The sequence below is a fragment of the Quercus lobata genome, chromosome 7, assembly GCF_001633185.2.
Source record: "Quercus lobata isolate SW786 chromosome 7, ValleyOak3.0 Primary Assembly, whole genome shotgun sequence".
NCBI classification, from domain to species: domain Eukaryota; kingdom Viridiplantae; phylum Streptophyta; class Magnoliopsida; order Fagales; family Fagaceae; genus Quercus; species Quercus lobata.
Window position 1 is genome coordinate 23,893,214 of NC_044910.1, and position 12,333 is coordinate 23,905,546.

Below are 12,333 nucleotides of genomic sequence, written 5' to 3' on the forward strand. Positions count from 1 at the left end.
GGATTAATTGTGCTCGCTTCAAACTTGAGGGACTAATTGCGCACACAGGATAAATTTCAGGAACCAATAGTGTAGTTTCGCCAATTTTTTTTTAAGGATGAAATTGTGGGTCTAAAGTTTGGAAGATGTGGAGCTAATTATGCAAGTGGCAAGATTTGATAGGTCAATCGTTACCTGCAAATTACAATCTAGGGGGCCGCAAGTGGCCCACAAGGCCACAACGAAAGGAGACAAAAACAATCAAACAAACAATGGTCATCAAGATCAAGAGGCACACTTCATCCAAATTTGGAAAAAGATCAAACCAGTAAAAGCAAGCATTCGTGCAGAAAACCAGTGTACAAAACTCTCACACCAGACTCAACAACTCGCATATTATTATTAATATAAAATATAAATCCAATTCCATTTCCAAACCCATAATCATTTTCCCTTTTGTTACAAGTTTTAGTTTTTATTTCTATTTTTTTTTTTTTTTTCTGGAATAATATGCTGAGAGCAATACAGAATTTGGGTTGTAGTTCATCTGGGTGGTTACTTTGGAAACCTCGTACCAGTACCAGTGGTGGGTTCTCCTTCATTTCTGTCTCTACTAGACCATTTTCATTTTCTTCATCTTCATCTTCTACAAGAGTAGCAAGAACAAACAACTGTTCGTTTTTGCATGAGTTTTCAGCTTGCAAGACTCCTTCTTTCAGAAGATTTCGTGCTCGTTCCGAGTCAAACCCAGATGCAGCTTCCGCTTCTTCATCAGCATCGGTTGCTTCTCAGTCTTCTTCATTTGTGAGTTTTATTTTCTGTTAGCTACTTTCTTTATATTTGATGGGTTCAATTGGGTTTTTTGAATTGGTGGGTTATAACATAGTGACTTTGAGGTATGTTGGTAATGCCGAGGTTGCATAATTAGGTTCAATTTAATTTAAGAAACATTCTGGTTATTGAGTTTTCTTAATGATTGGTTGGTGAAGGAAGCTACTCTTGTAATTTGCTAGGTGGTTTTATTGTTTTATGTCATTTTTTAAACTCTTTCATGTTTATTGGATTTGGTTGGATACTGGCTAGGGATTTGAGTTTTTGCCTTTTTTTTTTAAATAACAAATGTGTTGAACTAATTTTGACTCAAATGGGTTTAAGAAAAGATGCCAACTTCAGCTTAGGTACCTTTTATAACTATTTATTTTTTGTAGAGCCTCAATAGATGTTAGTACATGCTTTCAGCTTGGCAATTTTGTATGGATTATCTTGTGTGGGAGTACTTTTCGGATGCCTGTTCATGCAACAAATTGGTATCGGAGCTTCTGCTATTATAACATTACATCAGTACATGATCAATATCTTTTTCTGCTTTTTGCCAAAACTTCTTTGCTCTTGATTTTTTATGCAATCTCTTTTGGTTCTTTTATAAGTGAAAGAAGAATTGATGATTAAGTTGTCTGATTGTGGTTAAGTCACATGATTTTGCCTCACTTTTGATAGCATGTATGGTAAGGAAGAGCCAAAAAGTTGAAAAAAGTTAGCATCTAAAATTTCAACAGTCAAGAAACTCTAAAGATTTTGTGGAAGAGTATGAGCTAGTAGCCAAAGTCAAATCGTGTGGGACCTTAAAAATAAAAATTTCAGCTTTATTGCTGATAACCCACTCCCTTGGAAAGTGTCTGGATTCCTTTCTCTCCAAATGCTCCACATTAAACATAAAGGAATAACTTTCAAAGTTTCAAGACTATTCCACTTGCTGAAATGCCCCTTCCAACATCCAAGAATTTATCACTGATATCTGCATAATCCAGCTCACACCAAGCAAAAAGAGCACAAGAGTCCACAATTCCTAAGCAATTACACAATGTACAAAAATAGATGACCCAGTAATTCCTGATTTGACTTACACATGCAACACCTATTTGACTGTTGTCAAATATTTCCCAATGCAGTAGTCCAAGTTAAAAAAGCCATTCTTGGTGGAGCTTTAACTCTCCATATGCTTCTCCAAGGAGAAGAACAATCACCTTCCGACCTTAAGGCTTTGAAATAACTTTGAATTGAAAACCATGACTTTTAGAGATTATGTATTGGTAGTACAAATCTCATACATGTAGAAAAAGGTGGCTCCTCTTATTCTCTTCTTAACTCTTTTTTGGTAAGTATCTTAATCTCTTCTTAACTTTGATAGAGGATGGTGTGAGAGGTAAGAATTTAAATTATTTTGTCCAATAGTAGAATTTTTCTAGTTAGTTTATAGTACTTGGAGGCTTGGAATGAACTCTAGACCTAGACATCTTGAGTTCAATCCCCACTAGGAGTTCATTACTTGATATATAATTTTGGTGGTTAGGGTCATGTAATTGTGGTGTACTCTCTAGGGGTGGGTCCAAAGGGCCCTGCCTTGGTGAGGTTCCACGTCATCAAAAAAAAAAAAAAAAAAAAAAGGTTCCTAGTGACATAGTCCTCAGTGTGTCAGATGATTGTGGGTGTGTTTCTAGGTGTGAGGTTTACCTTACTTTTGAATGTTGGGACACATGATTGTGGTCAAATTATCTACAAATCCAATTTTTCTTGTTGCCAAAGATCATTGTTTACTGGTATATTTAAACTCTAATCTGTCATGTGTCCTGTAAACGTTTTCAAAATGTAAACCATAAATCCTATACTGTTTGTTAACTGTCTCTTTAATTTTCTTCAGTTGTTTATTCTCTACTCTTTCTCATTCTTCTAGTTTCCGTTATGCAGGGAAATGTTCGTAAGATCAGTTTCTGTCAGTGGTGTGGTGGCCCAACAAAGCACGAGATACCTTCTGGAGAGGAGAAGATGAGAGCTATTTGCACAGTTTGTGGGAAGATTGCCTATCAGAACCCAAAAATGGTAATACTATTCAATTACAAATACTATAGGATGAAACTCTCTTTCGATTTGTGAAATTGCTAATCCAGAAATAAATGGACTTTTTTTTTTTTTTTTTGGGTGTGTGGATAATTTGATGGTTACAATGGAGGAGGGGGGATTTGAATCCTGGATGTCTTGGAAACAACAAGAGGTGCCAACCAGTTGAGCCATGAGGCTCTTGGTATAAATGGACTTTTATTTGCTTATAACTTATAATTTTTCCTTTCAAGGTGTATGGGATCCCTACTGAAATAAAATCAATTAATTTTTTTTAAGCATCAAAATAAGTCTATTTTTATTGCTTTACAAAACAGCATATTAGGATCTCTGTAAATGTTGTCATAGATACATTAATTGTTGTTTTCTTTACGAAACTACTAATGTTTTCATATGCAAAGTAAAATACAGTGGATTAGTGAATTCTATGCTAGATGTCCAGATACCTAGCAATTTTCCAGCAACTTTGATAACTGTTGTGAGTCCTATAATGTTTTACCCTCCCTTTAAGCTTAAACCAGATACCACAGTATACTTGTTGCATGAGTAATTACATTAATTTATGCTTATCTAAGAAAAAGAAATATAAAATTGTGATTGCTTAGCTAGATTTTAGAAAGCAACTTTATGCTGTTTGCTAACACAGGGGTTGGTGGACAAGAATATCTTTCATTTGTTGCTTGTAGGCACTTATTCCACAACCTAGGCCACACTGGTTGAATTTTCAAGGATTCAATCTAAAGAGCAGTGAATCAGTATCAAGAAATTGTACAATGATGATGAGAGTGTCCACATTGTAAATTTAGATTTTGAGCCTCTTCATCTCTATTTCTTTTTTCGATAGAAATTGGTTTGTCCTATGGATTACTCAGCAAATTTTGTATGACATGCTCACCTATTCTTGTTGTATATCTATCCTTTATAATTTTAGTTCTTAATAAAGTCAGTTACTGATGTAAAAAATGAATATGGTTGATAGTTGAGTTGGGTTATTTATTTATAGCTATAAGTATGAATGGATTGGTAAAGTTTTGCTGCTAATGCGTTTGTTATTTATGTTCGGTCCTCATTCTTATTTGTGCTCTAATGCAAAGTCTAATTACCTTCTTCTTAATTTGGTTTCCTTTTGCTTAATAATTGTTCAATTGATACTTATAGGTTGTGGGTTGCCTCATTGAGCATGATAACAAGGTCCTACTTTGCAAGCGGAAGATTCAACCATCTTATGGTCTTTGGTATGTATGTACATGTTTGTAGTTTTAGTTGGGGAAGGACTAACCTATTTGTTCATTTTGGTTCTTCTTCACAATCATTTCCTAAAACAAATAAAAAAATTATTAAAAAAAACTTCCAAAACACAAACTGGGGTACTTACGCATTTTCTGTTATGATGAAGGTTGCCTCTAGTATCATTGTTTTCAACCATAATCTTAATTTGATGATTGGGTGTTATTGAATAGGACTCTTCCTGCTGGTTACATGGAAATAGGGGAATCTGCTGCAGAAGGGGCAATCAGGGAAACCTGGGAAGAAGCAAATGCAGAAGTGGAAGGGCTGTCTCCTTTTGCTCAGTTGGATATTCCTCTTATTGGCCAAGTAAGGGACAGCATCTTTTTTCTTAGCTCATATGGATTTTGTGTACTTGCTAAAGATGTCTGCATAATTCATTATACCTTATTTGGAACAGACTTACATAATATTCTTGGCAAAGCTCAAGAAGCCCCAGTTCTCACCAGGTCCAGAATCGTCAGAATGCCAGCTTTTTGCCCTCAATGATATACCTTTTAATTCCCTGGCATTCTCATCAATGTTTGTTACCTTGAATTTGGTATGGACCAGTTTTGAACAATGAAACTTTATCGTTATTATTAAACTCTTCATCAGACATAAATCTTATATCCTGTTGTCATATCTTTTGTGGCTGCAGTATATTGAAGATGTTAAAGCTGGAAAACCAAAATTCCACTATGGTACAATCAAAAAGAGGTAGAGATTTATTCAGATTTTTTGGGAGGAAACTTTTAACTCTGGTACCTTAATGCATAAGTTGGTTCCCTAAACTAATGAACAAGGAAAAAGTAATGTTACAGTCTTTTTTTTTTTTTGGTGAAGGATAAAATACAAATGCATGTCAATTATGTGCTATTAGATCAATGCTATACGTGTATGGTCATGCTGTTTGTTTATGTGCCAAATCAAGTTTAAGTTTCCATACATTCAGTTTTAGTTACAATTCTCATTCTTATTTTGGAGACAAATGATGGGGAAAGAATATTTATAAACTTGCTAAGACAAGGGATAAAGGGAAATGAAACCAAGAGACTTGAATGATGTCAAGTGCATTAAAGATGAAGATCAAAATGTGTTAGTATAAGAACAGATTAAAGAGATGGAAAAATTATTTTAATAAACTTCTTAATGCAAGTAATACAAAAGATTGGAGTGTATTGAGTAAACCAATTGGTGGTAGAAACTTTAGGGTTATTTGAAAAATTAGGATAGCCAAGGTAAATGACGAATTGAATTGGATGAAAAGAAGCTTAAAGAAAAAGGGGGAGTTTCAGTTCTTTGAAATTTTGATGTATGAGGGAGTGAATGAGATCAATTTGGAAATTTCATTGGAAAGTCCAATGCTTCTAATTAGAGTCCATCCTCAAGATGCTTCTTAAAATTGTTATTGAAATCCTTTTGCACGATATAAATAGTTGATGCAAGGCTTTGTTGAGTTTGATGGAATTCGACTCTTATGAATGTTTTGAACCTGGAATATCTTGAATTTTTGAATGATGTTCATATTTCTCATATATGATTCTTTGCTAATGGTTATTGTCAGGCCTGGCACAAGTCCTTCTGATATTCGTGCTTTTACTCTTGATTATCATCTACAATCCTGACAAGATGGTGAGTCCTCTAGGAACAGGGATATATTCAATAGTTTGGTTTGAAATAGTTTTATTTTCTTGATGTTTCTGCATGTGTGACATAATTGATGTCTTGAGGCTATCAAGTGATGGGTCAATGTGTTTTTTATAATGAAATTGCAGGTGTGACCTTGTATTGGTCTTCTGTATGTGCTCTGTCTTCCATTAAGAAATTAGTAAAATTTGAAATATCTAATAAAAACTGCTCTCTCCAATTCATTATTTTAACAATGTCACATAAGGTTATTATAGAAAAATACCCTTAATATGTTTGGGTTGTATGATTTTATGTTTTGCTGGTTGCAGGGCCTGGTTCACATTTGAAACTAGGAACTAAAAGAAACTTACTATTCTAGTTGGATAATGTTCCTGGAATCCGGTATAGTCACTGTATATCTTTGGACTCTCAAAATCCATTCATCTCATGTGAATTCAACATCAAACCTTGATATCAATCCATGATGTTGGATGATCTGACACACAATTGTGGAGGTGAAAATTCAGCATGTTGTGGAAGAGAATGTAAATCGATTAGGTTGAACTGCATGATTGGATTGTCTTTACAAGGAAGATCCAAATTTTCTTAGAATAGGATCTGGTGGGAAATCTTGTAAACATGAACTGAAATTCAAAAAGATAATTGGAATATTTTACAGCAACTTCAAATGAGCACTTGCCTAGTGTTTTCAAACTACTCTGATTGTTGCTGAGCAGTCTTGAGATATCAAAATATAAATTTCCCAACACAATTGCATATGTATTATATGTATATTAATAGTTTTATGAATGGGGCACTTGAATCTCTAACCAACCACTCAACTTAAGTGAAGAAGACAAGAAAACCTATTTAGAAAGCAATTTATTTCATAATTCTTCAGGTGCCAGTTTTACAATCAGCTGCAGTACTAAGATGTAAAGAAATCAAAGGGAAAAGATACCACCTACTGTTAGTGACATAATTTGCATAGAAAATCAACTAAAACATACCAACTAATTAGAATGGAGTGAAAAAGGAAAAACCACATATTTCTCTTCAAGGCAGAATGGTAAAATTAAATATAAAAGACTCACAAACAACCCTATGAATATAAAATCACATATAAGAATGAAAGGTTTCTAATAACACATGTAAGTTTCTAAAAACAGTAGACATATCCCTACACAGTTCATAGTTGTCGACAAGTACAAAAAGGCAGTAACTTGGAACAACCCAGATACAGAAATTAAAGATGCATCGATAGAAGTCATATCATATGGGGTGAGAAATCATTAGCTACTTGCCCAGAAACAGAGGACTTGTTGTCTGATAAGTTTGGATTAATAACACTACCAATTTATTTCAAAGTATATAAAGAAGAAATCATTAGCTACTTGCCCAGGGAAAAAAGGTTCAACATAAAAAAAGAATATCTCACTATGAACTATTGCACAACTTTCCATTCTACTCTATAATTTCATAATTCTTACAAGGTGAATTTCTCACTAAAGGTTTGACAGATTATCAATAGAGAGATAATTATGCATTATATATTTAAGACATAATAGAGTATCCATAATGAGAAAGGTGTGCATTATAACATGCTATATGGAAGCAAATGTCAAGCAATAAAGAAACAGATCAATCCTACTTTAATTAATAGTCATTCATGTGATTAACATAGAACTCATCTGCCATAAAATTAGACCTTATTAACAGTTGAAAATGAAATAGTAATACTGTTCTTTGTCATCCTATGGCAATTGTGATAGCCCTGTTTTGAGATGTTCTGTTATAGGGTATGTTGTTCTGGCTATGGCTTTTTTTTCCCAATGATTTCTTGTTTCTGAATTGGTTATCTAGGTTCTTTACATTTGAAGCATAGGACTCATATGGGAATTTGTCACATTCCCTATGTTGAATAATACCAAGTATATCATATTAGTGAACATATCACCTAGCATATTTTGGTAAAGCCACATTGTAGTGGTACCAGCAACAATGGTTATTCCATGTATATGTGAGAGACTGTGACTCATGCACCCATTACCATTTGGCAAGATATCACATCACTTTTTGGGTCACTAAAATCTAACTATTACGCTTGAAAGGGGAAAAAAATATTGTAGTACTGCTGGTTCATAGATTGGACTATAGTTATTATTGGACACAAATTGAAGCAACAATATGATATTGTTCCATCTTAATTCTAACACAATGTTCTTCATCTTTTTTTTTTTTTTGATAGACATAGGTTCCAAAAATTTTTCCAACTATATCAAGAAGCCTTCTTTTGCATTACATCTCTCATTAACAAAGCGATTTGGCCAAAGATGTTAAATTTTGAGAAATTCAAGACATTATCAAGAAGGTTATTGGCATGCCCTCTCACAACAAGGTTAATAAATAACCAGTAGGATATTTCAACCACAAATCCACGAACATCAAAATCTGATAAAGCTCAAGTGTTCAACTAACCTAGTAAAAAAAAAGGTGCATTTGTTCATAATGGCATGACCTCCATGTGAGGAGAAGAATAATTACCAATAGGACATGCCACCACACGACCAAGGTGCAAGGAAACAATTTACATGTGACTTAGTTCATCAAACTTGGTGCTTAAGCAAGATATCTCAATAAACCAAGAGTCAAAGCTACAACCAATTTGAATTAAAACCATAAACAAATGCCAAAGTTAAACATAGGATTTCTAGATTATCAAGCCAATCAATTTATGTAGTAATCTATCAATGCATCTAATAATCCAATACTAAAAAATGTTTCACAGTGCCAAAGGATTTAACACTTTGGGTTTAAAACGAAGGTAGAACTTAAGAAATTCATAATATTTCAAAAGATTAAGAGGAATGTTGTCTCACAAGCCACAACCAACATTAGTACTTTAAATCAAAAACCCCCTTTCACATTCAACAAAAAATCCAAATCAAACCATGGACATGGAAAATGGAGAGGGAAAGAGAGATATATATTGCACCTAGGAGAGGGAGAGAGAGGTATGAACACGGTGATACAGCTCGGTAGACTCGCTGGTGAAGATTTAGGCCTAGGTCAGTGCTTCGATCACGGAGTGTTCGTCATGGAGCTAGCTCACTGGGGATGAAGAGGGAAGTGAAAATGAGAAGAGGTTGAGAAAGGGAAGTGAGAAGAGGGAAAAATTTTGCTGAAAATTTGGGGGAGAAATGAAATGAAATAGGGGAGTTCCAACAGTAATAACCCAAAGCCTGACTCTGATATGACAATGCACTGGCTTCGGGGCCCACAATCTTATCTTATTTACGCTACTTGCCACTGAGTTTCAGTTTTCAAGTTTTGAAAACACCAAAATCCTGTTTTCATTTTCCATCATCCACATCCATTTTTTTGAGTATTTTAGTCATGAAAACGGTGATGTAAAACTAAGCCAAACATATGCTCACCCGTGGGACCCACTCGATTTGGATGATGGATCATGAAAACTAAGTGATATCACTTAATTTTCATCCCATCCAAACAAGCTCTAAATCTCCCTGGAAAATAATTTTCTTTAAAGGGGTAAAGATGAACCTCTCAATTGTTGATTTAACAGGTTGGTTACCTTCTTCCTTTGGAGGGGTAGAGATAAACCTCTCAATTGAAGTTTGATTTAATGGGGTGGTTACCTTCTTATGAAAGATGAATCAAATTTACAAGTCCATTGTCAAAAGTGTTGTCTTGTATCTATGTGTTAGAAATAGGTTTTTGTTTGTTTGTTTGTTTTTTTTTTTTTTTTTAAAGAGAAATTATCTAACTTATTTATTTATATAAAACTTTTTAAAATCTCACTTTTTCTATGTAAACTTATTCGTTTACTAATTAAGAAAATAATAATCCAAAGAGATACTAAAAACCATTTTCATTTTGTACAAGGTCTAAAACTTTTTAATTTTTTTTAATGTTTATTTAAATAAGTTGGTTTCATTGAGGAGAAATTCTATAGACAAAAAAAAAAAAGGTTTACATCTCATTGTGATGTAATATCTTGTTAACGATAGGTAAAAAAGTGATGTTAATAGTGAATCAAGATAAGAACTAATAAAAGCTTGTTAACATAATTATTGTAAAAAAAAAAATTATGAAATTTGTTGTGATGATAGCATTGCTCATCACCAAAATTAATTGCAAAATATGGGAACATTTTGTTACTTTTATTTAATTAGTATTCCTTCTAATTTGAAGCAGGCAAAAAGGGCACGTGTCCTTATCTTGGGATCTGATAATGCACGTCAATGTATCATTGTACATTGTCATTTTCTGACTCTACATAGAAATAGATGTGATGACCTTAAAAAAAGAAAAAAAGAAAAAGGAAAAAGAATGTTAGCCTAAACAAAGAAAAAAAACTATATTTTTATATTAAATTGGTCAAAATGTGTTAAGTTGAGCTGATGCGCTTCTTAAAAAGAAGCATATTGTGTTAGGATTGAGACAGTTTGACACAATTATTAAATGAATCGGCTTAGAATTGAACTATGCATTTGAATACCATTATCTTGATATTACCCTGAACATGACTCATTAACAAGAATTGCCACCTGTGTAGCCCTACCCTGAACTTAATGTTGTTCATCTCATTTGGCTTCAAGGTTCAATTTGTTACCTTTTCAACTCTCCAAAGTCCAAAACTATTAGATTTAAAATGTAATTTTTTTTTCAAAATTTTGAAAAGAATTTCATGTCAATTAGTAAAAGAAAAGAAAAAAACCTTTCGGCAGTGAAAATTATCTTATTTGCCGATCTCTCACGTAAGGTTGTAAATGAAAGAAGCTGTTTATGAAGTATGAACAGCTCAAGTTCAACTTGGGAAAAAAGCTTGTTTATATTTGTTTGTTTAGAAAATAAGTTAAGTTTAAGCCATAAGTTTAGTCTCGATTATTAAATGAGCCAAGCTTAACCATAATAATGTGTTCTTGAATAAGCTCATGAACACAAAGACCCCATTTAACTATATATAATACTAGTCTCTAAGCATGCACACGCTCATGCGCGTACTCAAAGACTCTTCTATTTTTTAGGATAAAGGTTAATAATTTACATCTATTATAATTTATATATATATATATATATATATTATTTTTCATCAAATAAAAAAGGATAAACTTTAGAGATAAGTAGTAATTGTAAATTCTTTTTTAAACGTGATGGGAAAAAACTTTTAAATTTTAGGAATTCTCTTTTTAAATTCAAAATGAAATTTGTTATTTGATATTTATGACTCTATTATTAAATGAAGTTACCCTTTATTATTGAAGGTATTTTTGAATCACATAAAAGTTTAGTTGAAAGAAGAGAATCATAATATATTTATACTAGCCTCTGAGCACGCGCATGAGCGCGTGCTCAGAGGCTCTATTTTTTTGGGTAAAGGTTAATAATTTATATCTATTATAATTTAGAAATATATATTTTTTATTTTTCAACAAATCAAAAGGATAAATTTTAGAGATAAGCAGTAACAGAAAAAAAAAATTCTAAATTTTAGGAATTTGTTTTTTAAATTTAAAATGAAATTTGTTATTTGACATTTATGACCTAATTTCTAAATGAAGTTACCCTTCATTAATTAGGGTATTTTTGAACCACATAATAGTCCAGTTGAAAAAATAGGATCCTCTTATATATAGTATAGACTAGCACTGGCGGCTCTGCGTTAGAGTCAGGGTGGTCACAGGACCACCCTAGCCTGAAAAAAAAATCATTATTATATATAAAATTTAAAAATTTTATGATTTTTTTTACCTTAAAAAAATGTGTGACCACCCTAATTTTTTTTTAGGTCCAATATAAGTAAATTTTGGACAAAGTTTAGTAACAAACTTGATTGTAGATTAAGGCTACAACTTCATTCAATATTTTTTTATTGGATATGAATTTTAACAATTCCACAATTAGATTACATTTTTTTTCTTATATGCTTCATACTTGCAAAACTTCAAGAAGATTAAAGATAAATAGCTTATGTCATCAATCAAATATTTAATTTTGAGTTTTTGTAGTCTAAAATTATACGCAAAAAATAAGTTTATAGATCAAATAGCAAATAACATCCGATTAACATGAAACTTGACATGTGTTTTTAGAACATAAAAAAACATACAATTCAACGGTTAGATTTTCAAAATATGTAATCATATTAATTTGTTTAGTAAAAGTTGTAGTCTTAGGCTACAATAAGTTTGTAGTCCAATGATCATTTTAACAATATATTGGGCCTTTACAAACAAAATGAAAAATCCAAAATTTTTTTTTATTTAGATAAAATTTTGAAAGAGATATAGCTTGTAACATTGATAATGAGGTATAGCTATCTTTTTTATTAAATATGGTATAATTTAAGTTTCTTAATGTCCATTGTGGAAAAAATTTCTAGAGCCGCCACTGTAGACTAGCCTTTGAGCACACGTGTATTCAAAGGCTCTTATATATATATATTTTTTTTTGGTAAAGGTTAATAATTTGTTTTTATTATAATTTACAAATATTTCTTTTAATTTTTCAAACAAATAAAAATGATTAAATTTAGAG

The 12,333-nt window shown here is 32.3% G+C and overlaps 1 protein-coding gene across 3 annotated transcripts; it reads left to right on the forward strand.

Moving 5' to 3' along the window:
* The first annotated feature begins 257 nt into the window (after positions 1-257).
* Positions 258-6,489, forward strand: LOC115954112 (nudix hydrolase 23, chloroplastic). Of its 3 annotated transcripts, XM_031071990.1 has the most exons (9): positions 259-565; positions 677-783; positions 2,725-2,856; positions 4,033-4,109; positions 4,335-4,470; positions 4,562-4,702; positions 4,802-4,860; positions 5,708-5,775; positions 6,102-6,489. In XM_031071990.1, exons 1-8 carry the CDS (start codon positions 490-492, stop codon positions 5,766-5,768), a joined length of 789 nt encoding a protein of 262 aa, XP_030927850.1. In that variant the 5' UTR covers positions 259-489; the 3' UTR covers positions 5,769-5,775; positions 6,102-6,489. The 3 variants fall into 3 exon arrangements, with proteins under 3 accessions (XP_030927848.1, XP_030927849.1, XP_030927850.1); XM_031071988.1 differs by having other exon boundaries at positions 258-783; XM_031071989.1 differs by lacking the exon at positions 6,102-6,489 and adding an exon at positions 5,919-6,088 and having other exon boundaries at positions 258-783.
* The last annotated feature ends 5,844 nt before the right edge of the window (positions 6,490-12,333 follow it).

Excerpts from the sequence above, each read along its gene's own strand:
- LOC115954112 (XM_031071988.1), top strand. The coding sequence starts at position 490 with ATGCTGAGAGCAATACAGAATTTGGGTTGTAGTTCATCTGGGTGGTTA. Across the intron at positions 4,110-4,334 it reads CAACCATCTTATGGTCTTTG|GACTCTTCCTGCTGGTTACA; the intron begins GTATGTATGTAC and ends GTTATTGAATAG. Across the intron at positions 4,703-4,801 it reads TGTTTGTTACCTTGAATTTG|TATATTGAAGATGTTAAAGC; the intron begins GTATGGACCAGT and ends TTGTGGCTGCAG.